The sequence below is a fragment of the Oncorhynchus tshawytscha genome, linkage group LG06 (genome assembly GCF_018296145.1).
Source record: "Oncorhynchus tshawytscha isolate Ot180627B linkage group LG06, Otsh_v2.0, whole genome shotgun sequence".
Taxonomy (NCBI): Eukaryota; Metazoa; Chordata; class Actinopteri; order Salmoniformes; family Salmonidae; genus Oncorhynchus; species Oncorhynchus tshawytscha.
Window position 1 is genome coordinate 17,549,538 of NC_056434.1, and position 9,435 is coordinate 17,558,972.

Sequence of the window (9,435 nt, forward strand, 5' to 3'; positions counted from 1 at the left end):
CAATTTAGCTTTTAGCTGCCATAGTACACATGAAAGTAAATAAACCATCATCATCATACATTAATTATGAGGCTGGTTCTAGTCAAACCCACCAATGCAACACTTCGGCTTGATTCAACAGGAGATGCTTGCAATGACCGAGACCCCGATCACAGTAACCCAAGAGGGCAGTCCCTACCAGACAAAGCCCCTGATGTCATGCAGGATTGCTACTCTGGAACTGCCCTCCACCACCAAACGTTAGTACCAGAGCAGAGCACTAACAGCATGTCCCCTTCCACTTCTCTGCCACTGGCTACTTCGAATGGAGTCGCTCCACCAAGGAAATCTCCACCATTAAAAATGACACTTTCCCATCTGAGCAATCAAGAACTCCTACGCTTTTGTAGCCAGGTGGGTGGTACTCTTGAACTGCAGCGCGGAAGCCCACTCATGGCCGAGTGGCATGGGACCACGGTGGAACGTCCTAATGATGACTGTGGCTCTGTCTGCTATTCTCCTAGTACAAAACATGGTTCAGGGGTGGCAGGTTTCCAGCCACGATCAAAGCAGGGCTTCCTGAAGGACTGCCTCTCCACATTTTCTAAGGGAACTCCTCCTTCTCTGCAGTATACCCACTCCTATCCTCAGAACACCCTGGCCTCATCGTCATCCCAGTTTTTCACGCAGAACCAAATCAAGCAGATCCCTCAACAGAGACCATTGATCACCAGCAGGATAATTTCAAATCCCGATGCAGAGGAAAATACTGGCTGAAGGAGTATAGTCAATGGCAGCAGACCCATAATCATTTCAAGCTTAAAGAGCATAACCTACCACCAGTATTGACTTCTGAAAAACCAGAACCTTCGCTCAATATACCTATGAAAGGCAATGAGTCAAGTGAAGTTAGGCAGCTCTTGGTTTTGTCTCAACCTCAGGACCAGCAGCAACCTCCCATAGAAACGCAACACCAATGGATGTTAAGGAATGGTTTACCTAGCTGCTGTGCGAATGAGGGTGGAGTACATTGTGGGAGCCAACAACCTTCCTTACACCAGCATCTACATCAAGACCCTGAATGGCAGCATTGTTGTGACCATTTTAGCACCCTAAAATGCCATCAGTCTTCTCTTTACCCATCCAGCAGCCCACAAGTGAATAATTCATCTGCGGCTACTAGCAACAAAAGCAGTGTTCACTCCTCTTCCGGTTGCCATCGGTGGCCTGAGAACCATAGTCTAGTGGGGAAAAGGCAACGACAAAGAGAGCAGAAGGTACATCCTCATACCAAAAAGGTTGGCCATGTTGGATCGATGCCTTCCCTGTCCAAGAGCAGTGGCCCACTCCTTCCCGACACAGTTGTGACCAGCGCTAAATACAGTGGGGATGTTGGAAGACCCCCGAGCAGCCTTGGAGCTTCGCCACCAAACCTTTCAGAGCTGGACTCAGAGAGACAAGAGCCCCTTCAGACACTCCAAAGGTCTGTCTTGGAGGAGGTGTTCTCGAAAGGCTTCAGCGAGAACAACAGTAAGGCCAACAGTGAAGGAGGAAGCAACACGCCACAGAAGAGGACCAAGGACATTGGCTATAGATTGAGCCAGCGTAAGGCACTCTTTGGAAAGCGCAAACAGTTGAGCGACTATGCCTTGATCTTTGGGATGCTTGGGATCGTCATCATGGTGATGGAGACGGAATTGTCCTGGGGGGTTTACACGAAGGTAAGAAATGTCTCTATTGTAGTGGATTGACCTCAAATAATGTAAGCTAGCATTGGTAAGACAAGACTGATTCAAAATACATCTTAATTGTCTGTCTTCTCTGCAGGAATCCTCATACTCATTCTCTCTGAAATGCCTTATCAGCCTTTCAACTGCTATATTGCTTGGACTAATCGTGATGTACCATGCACGGGAAATACAGGTGATATGCATCCCCATCTCGACAATAATATTATAGTTTTCCCCCTTACTCTTATTTCCCCATTGAATAAATCCCCTTGTTCGCCCTACTCTCCTTACACCTACACACACAGCTCTTCATGGTGGATAATGCAGCTGATGACTGGAGGATTGCCATGACTTATGAGCGGATCTTCCTAGTTCTGCTGGAGCTGCTGGTCTGTGCCATCCACCCCATCCCGGGCCAGTATGTCTTCACCTGGACGGCCCGGCTGGCCTTCACCTACATGCCCTCAGTAACTGATGCCGACGTGGACATCGTCCTCTCCATCCCCATGTTCCTCAGGCTCTACCTGATCAGTCGCGTCATGCTGCTGCACAGCAAGCTCTTCACAGACGCCTCGTCGCGCAGCATCGGCGCAATCAACAAGATCAACTTCAACACGCGCTTCGTCATGAAGACTCTCATGACCATCTGCCCCGGCACCGTGCTGCTGGTCTTCAGTGTCTCCTGTTGGATCATCGCCTCATGGACAGTGCGCATCTGTGAGAGGTACAGGCCCCGCCCCAACACAGTAGGCTGTTCCACCAGCACTGTATCATTCGTACCCAGTACATTGCACACTGAAAAAGATCTGTATTTGAGATGAGAGATTAAAGCCTCAAGTTTGATTATGGCTCTACTTTGCCTTTCTCCTTGATATAGTTCATACATTTCTTTATGTTTAATTATATAAGATGTTTATACACTGTAGGAAAAACCCACTGACAGACATCAATTCAATGTCTAGTTTGGATTGACATTTGGTTGTTATCAATTAACCAGGAATTTATCATGAAATCAACAACAAGAAAAACGTCACACTGTCATTGGATTTCGGTTAAAGTTGGGTGGAAAAAATACAAAATTCCATTACGTCAGTGACTTTTTGCAAGTCCAATCAGTTTTCCACGTTGATTTTACATCACACAGAGGTTGGGGTTTTTTTGGATGGGGGGGGGGCAACATTGATTCAACCAGTTTTTGCCCAGTGGGTAGATGTGTTTATTACAACAGGTATATTTCTTGTTCCTCCAGATATCATGACACACAGGAAGTGACCAGTAACTTCCTTGGGGCCATGTGGCTCATCTCTGTCACTTTTCTCTCCATTGGTTATGGAGACATGGTCCCTCACACTTACTGTGGAAAGGGTGTCTGTCTGCTGACTGGAATCATGGTATGTTTCCAACACATTCCCCATTGACAAGTGCCAAAAGAGATCTTTGACATTCATGATGAGGTAGCTCTAGGGCAGGGTTATTTTATTTATATATTTATTGTTGGACAAAAGACTAAAAACACCATAAAATTAGCTTCAATTGACTTTCATTTTGGAAGTCTGTTCCAAAGTAATCCAAATCAAATAAAAAGAATGTCATATACACGTGTTTAGCTCCAATAGTGCAGTAATATCTAAAAATACACACAATCTAAAGTAAAGGAATGGAATTACGAATATATCAATATTTGAACGAGCAATGTCAGAGTGGCATAGACTAAGATACAGTAGAGTAGGATAGGATACAGTATACCTATGAGATGAGTAATGCAAAATATGTAAACATTATTGTGTGGCGAGTGGCGAGTGTTCCATTATTACAGTGGTCAGTGATTTCAAGTCTATGTACAGTGCCTTGCGAAAGTATTCGCCCCCCTTGAACTTTGCGACCTTTTGCCACATTTCAGGCTTCAAACAGAAAGATATAAAACTGTATTTTTTCGTGAAGAATCAACAACAAGTGGGACACAATCATGAAGTGGAACGACATTTATTGGATATTTCAAACTTTTTTAACAAATCAAAAACTGAAAAATTGGGCGTGCAAAATTATTCAGCCCCTTTACTTTCAGTGCAGCAAACTCTCTCCAGAAGTTCAGTGAGGATCTCTGAATGATCCAATGTTGACCTAAATTACTAATGATGATAAATACAATCCACCTGTGTGTAATCAAGTCTCCGTATAAATGCACCTGTACTGTGATAGTCTCAGAGGTCCGTTAAAAGCGCAGAGAGCATCATGAAGAACAAGGAACACACCAGGCAGGTCCGAGATACTGTTGTAAAGAAGTTTCAAGCCGGATTTGGATACAAAAAGATTCCCCAAGCTTTAAACATCCCAAGGAGCACTGTGCAAGCGATAATATTGAAATGGAAGGAGTATCAGACCACTGCAAATCTACCAAGACCTGGCCGTCCCTCTAAACTTTCAGCTCATACAAGGAGAAGACTGATCAGAGATGCAGCCAAGAGGCCCATGATCACTCTGGATGAACTGCAGAGATCTACAGCTGAGGTGGGAGACTCTGTCCATAGGACAACAATCAGTCGTATATTGCACAAATCTGGCCTTTATGGAAGAGTGTCAAGAAGAAAGCCATTTCTTAAAGATATCCATAAAAAGTGTCGTTTAAAGTTTGCCACAAGCCACCTGGGAGACACACCAAACATGTGGAAGAAGGTGCTCTGGTCAGATGAAACCAAAATTGAACTTTTTGGCAACAATGCAAAACGTTATGTTTGGCGCAAAAGCAACACAGCTCATCACCCTGAACACACCATCCCCACTGTCAAACATGGTGGTGGCAGCATCATGGTTTGGGCCTGCTTTTCTTCAGCAGGGACAGGGAAGATGGTTAAAATTGATGGGAAGATGGATGGAGCCAAATACAGGACCATTCTGGAAGAAAACCTGATGGAGTCTGCAAAAGACCTGAGACTGGGACGGAGATTTGTCTTCCAACAAGACAATGATCCAAAACATAAAGCAAAATCTACAATGGAATGGTTCAAAAATAAACATATCCAGGTGTTAGAATGGCCAAGTCAAAGTCCAGACCTGAATCCAATCGAGAATCTGTGGAAAGAACTGAAAACTGCTGTTCACAAATGCTCTCCATCCAACCTCACTGAGCTCGAGCTGTTTTGCAAGGAGGAATGGGAAAAAATTTCAGTCTCTCGATGTGCAAAACTGATAGAGACATACCCCAAGCGACTTACAGCTGTAATCGCAGCAAAAGGTGGCACTACAAAGTATTAACTTAAGGGTGCTGAATAATTTTGCACGCCCAATTTTTCAGTTTGATTTGTTAAAAAAGTTTGAAATGTCCAATAAATGTCGTTCCACTTCATGATTGTGTTCCACTTGTTGTTGATTCTTCACAAAAAAATACAGTTTTATATCTTTATGTTTGAAGCCTGAAATGTGGCAAAAGGTCGCAAAGTTCAAGGGGGCCGAATACTTTCGCAAGGCACTGTATATAGGCCAACAGTCTCTATTGTGCTAGTGATGGCAATTTAACAGTCCGAGATTGAAAAACAGCTTCTGTCTCTCGGTCCCAGCTTTGATGCACCTGTACTGACCTCACCTTCTGGATGATAGCGGGGTGATCAGTCAGTGGCTTGAGTGGTTGTTGTCCTTGATGATCTTTTTGGCCTTCCTGTGACATCGGGTGCTATAGGTGTCCTGGAAGGCAGGTAGCTTGCCCCCGGGGATGCGTTGGGGAGACCGCATCACCCTCTGGAGAGCCCTGCGGTTGCGGGTGGTGCAGTTGGCCTACCACTCGGTGCTGCAGCCCGACAGGATGCTCTCAATTGTGCATCTGTAAATGTTTGTGTGGGTTTTAGGTGCCAAAAAAATGTCTGTGGCTGCGGCTGTTGCACCTTCTTCACCACACTGTCTGTGTGGGTGGACCATTTCAGTTTGTCAGTGTTGTGGAAGCTTTCCACCTTCTCCACCGCTGTCCCATCAATATGGATAGCGGGGGTGCTCCATCTGCTATTTCCTGAAGTCCACGATCAGCTCCTTAGTTTTGTTGACTATTTTGTGAGACCCATGGTATACGGTCTGATATACCATGGCTGTCAGCTAATCTGCTTTTAGGGCTCGAACCACCCAGTTTATGATATTGAATAAATCATATATAACGATTCTTGAAAGTATTAGTGCCTGTGTCTTTCTCTCCAGGGGGCCGGCTGCACTGCCATGGTGGTTGCTGTAGTTGCGAGGAGGTCAGAGTTGACCAGAGCTGAAAAGCACGTTCACAACTTCATGATGGACTCTCAGCTATACAAACGAGTAAGTGGACATTAGAGGTCTTCATGGATATAAAAAGTTGTGCCTGACCTGAACCCGTGGATTATTTCATTTGAGTAATTTTAACCCCTTTTTCTCCCCAATTTCATGATATCCAATTGCGATCTGGTCTCATCGCTGCAACTCCTCAATCGGCTCGGTAGAGTCATGCGTCCTCCAAAACATGACCGACCAAGCCACGCTTCTTAACACCTGCTCGCTTAACCCAGAAGCACCAATGTGTTGGAGGAAACACTGTTCAACTGATGACAGAAGTCAGATTGCAGGCACCCGGCCCGCCACAAGAAGTCGCTAGAAAACGATGAGCCAAGTAAAGCCCCCCCGGCCAAACCCTCCCTTAACCTGGACGACGCTGGGCCAATTGTGCCTCGCCCTATCGGTCTCCCAGTCATGGCCGGTTGTGACACAGCCTGGGATCGAATTCCAGGCTGTAGTGACGTGGAAACACTGCGATGCAGTGCCTTAGACCACTGCGCCACTCAGGATGCGGACCTGTGGTTTTACTACCCAAACCTGATACATACCTGATAATATTTTTAAAAATAAATAGACAATATAAAAAAAGATAATGCCCCCAATCAGCAACCCAATAAGCAAAATGTTGTTGAAAAGGTGTATTTGTCTAATGTTGAAAGCATGTTCATTTTCAGTTCTAAGGGCAAGTTTAAAGGCCCAGTGCAGTCAACAATGTGATTTTCCTGTGTTTTATATATATTTTCACACTATGATGTTGGAATAATACTGGGAAATTGTGAAAATGATAATGCCCTTTTAGTATAAGAGCTGTTTGAAAAGAAGGCCTGAAATTTCAGTCTGTTTTAGATGAAGTTTTGGCCTAAATATATAATAATAATCATTCTATTAAATTTAAGTTACTATCCAATTAGTAGAAGGCTTTCGAAGTAGTCCATTTTCTTCTTCTACTACTTCTATGAGTTGGCAAACAAACTGAAAGGGTGCACACTGCCACCTGGAGTGTGTTGTTTGAACAGGTATAAAACCAAGGTTGGTGATTTTCTTCCACCTGCAGTTATGGAATGTTTCCTCACAAGTATAATTAATTGGCTGATCTCTCCCGGTGACCTGGATGGACTTATTTAGTCATCCATTAACCCATAGGAAGCCCCACTCAGTTGCCTACTTCAAAATGGTGAAAGTCCTCAATGGCCATGCTAACAGGCTTTTGGGAATTAGTGTCTATCTATCTCAGACAGTCTATCTAAGACAGACTCCACTGCTAGGGCAGTCCATTATGACAGTCTGCCATGTCAGCCAGTCTGTCATGTCTCTGCTTTCTGGAATGTTCCCAAAGGTGAAAAACACAGCTGCCAATGTACTCAGGGAGACATGGCTGATCTACAAACACACAAAATTAGTCAAGAAGATTGATCGCGCCAGGGTACGCAAACATCAGCGGAAATTCCTGCAAGCCATTCACCAGTAAGTAGTGTGCCTTTTCAAACCGTTGTTAAATAAAGATTTGTTTATTTGCGTGTGTTACACTGCCTAAGTTAACCCTTCCCTTTTCCCTCCATAACTCTCTCCCTCTCCCACGTCATCTAGATTGCGCAGAGTCAAAATGGAACAGAGGAAACTCATTGACCAGGCTAATACACTTGTGGATCTAGCCAAGGTGACGAAGCACCTTCATCATCTCTAATTGATAGATTTTTTTCTAAACACTGATTATGAAAGTTTGTCACCGTTTTTGCTCCACAGACTCAGAACATGATGCATGATCTGGTGTCTGATCTGCAGCGGTGCAGCAAGGAGCTGGATAGGAGGATCGGTAGTCTGGACGACAAACTGGACTCCATCCTAGCCAGTCTGCAGACCCTACCCAGCCGGGTCTCCCAGGCCGTCACACAGCAGCACAGGGACTTTCTGGATGGCTTGGCCCCCCGTGTTCAGACAGCCTCGAAGGGCTCCGAGGACAATTGGGTTCCCGCCAGGCGCAAACGTTCCCCCTACACTGCACCACAGACCATATCTTACAGCTGACAGCCTGCCAGTGCCATCTCCACTGTTGTGACCTCAAATGATGTACAGTACATAGACTTGAAATCACTGACCACTGTAATAATGGAACACTCGCCACACAATAATGTTTACATATTTTGCATTACTCATCTCATAGGTATACTGTATCCTATCCTACTCTACTGTATCTTAGTCTATGCCACTCTGACATTGCTCGTTCAAATATTGATATATTCGTAATTCCATTCCTTTACTTTAGATTGTGTGTATTTTTAGATATTACTGCACTATTGGAGCTAAACACGTGTATATGACATTCTTTTTATTTGATTTGGATTACTTTGGAACAGACTTCCAAAATGAAAGTCAATTGAAGCTAATTTTATGGTGTTTTTAGTCTTTTGTCCAACAATAAATATATAAATAAAATAACCCTGCCCTAGAGCTACCTCATCATGAATGTCAAAGATCTCTTTTGGCACTTGTCAATGGGGAATGTGTTGGAAACATACCATGATTCCAGTCAGCAGACAGACACCCTTTCCACAGTAAGTGTGAGGGACCATGTCTCCATAACCAATGGAGAGAAAAGTGACAGAGATGAGCCACATGGCCCCAAGGAAGTTACTGGTCACTTCCTGTGTGTCATGATATCTGGAGGAACAAGAAATATACCTGTTGTAATAAACACATCTACCCACTGGGCAAAAACTGGTTGAATCAATGTTGCCCCCAAAAAAAAACCAAACCTCTGTGTGATGTAAAATCAACGTGGAAAACTGATTGGACTTGCAAAAAGTCACTGACGTAATGGAATTTTGTATTTCTTCCACCCAACTTTAACCGAAATCCAATGACAGTGTGACGTTTTTCTTGTTGTTGATTTCATGATAAATTCCTGGTTAATTGATAACAACCAAATGTCAATCCAAACTAGACATTGAATTGATGTCTGTCAGTGGGTTTTTCCTACAGTGTATAAACATCTTATATAATTAAACATAAAGAAATGTAAGAACTATATCAAGCAGAAAGGCAAAGTAGAGCCATAATCAAACTTGAGGCTTTAATCTCTCATGATCTCAAATACAGATCTTTTTCAGTGTGCAATGTACTGGGCTGCTCGGGGTCTTCCAACATCCCCACTGTATTTAGCGCTGGTCACAACTGTGTCGGGAAGGAGTGGGCCACTGCTCTTGGACAGGGAAGGCATCGATCCAACATGGCCAACCTTTTTGGTATGAGGATGTACCTTCTGCTCTCTTTGTCGTTGCCTTTTCCCCACTAGACTATGGTTCTCAGGCCACCGATGGCAACCGGAAGAGGAGTGAACACTGCTTTTGTTGCTAGTAGCCGCAGATGAATTATTCACTTGTGGGCTGCTGGATGGGTAAAGAGAAGACTGATGGCATTTTAGGGTGCTAAAATGGTCACAACA

At 44.2% G+C, this 9,435-nt stretch overlaps 1 protein-coding gene across 1 annotated transcript; it reads left to right on the forward strand.

Moving 5' to 3' along the window:
- The first annotated feature begins 746 nt into the window (after positions 1 to 746).
- kcnn1b (potassium intermediate/small conductance calcium-activated channel, subfamily N, member 1b) lies at positions 747 to 8,598 on the forward strand. Its single transcript, XM_042323039.1, has 8 exons — positions 747 to 1,700; positions 1,807 to 1,902; positions 2,015 to 2,433; positions 2,959 to 3,100; positions 5,889 to 5,999; positions 7,330 to 7,457; positions 7,581 to 7,650; positions 7,737 to 8,598. The coding sequence occupies exons 1-8, from the start codon at positions 864 to 866 to the stop codon at positions 8,016 to 8,018; spliced, it is 2,085 nt and encodes a 694-aa protein (XP_042178973.1). The 5' UTR covers positions 747 to 863; the 3' UTR covers positions 8,019 to 8,598.
- The last annotated feature ends 837 nt before the right edge of the window (positions 8,599 to 9,435 follow it).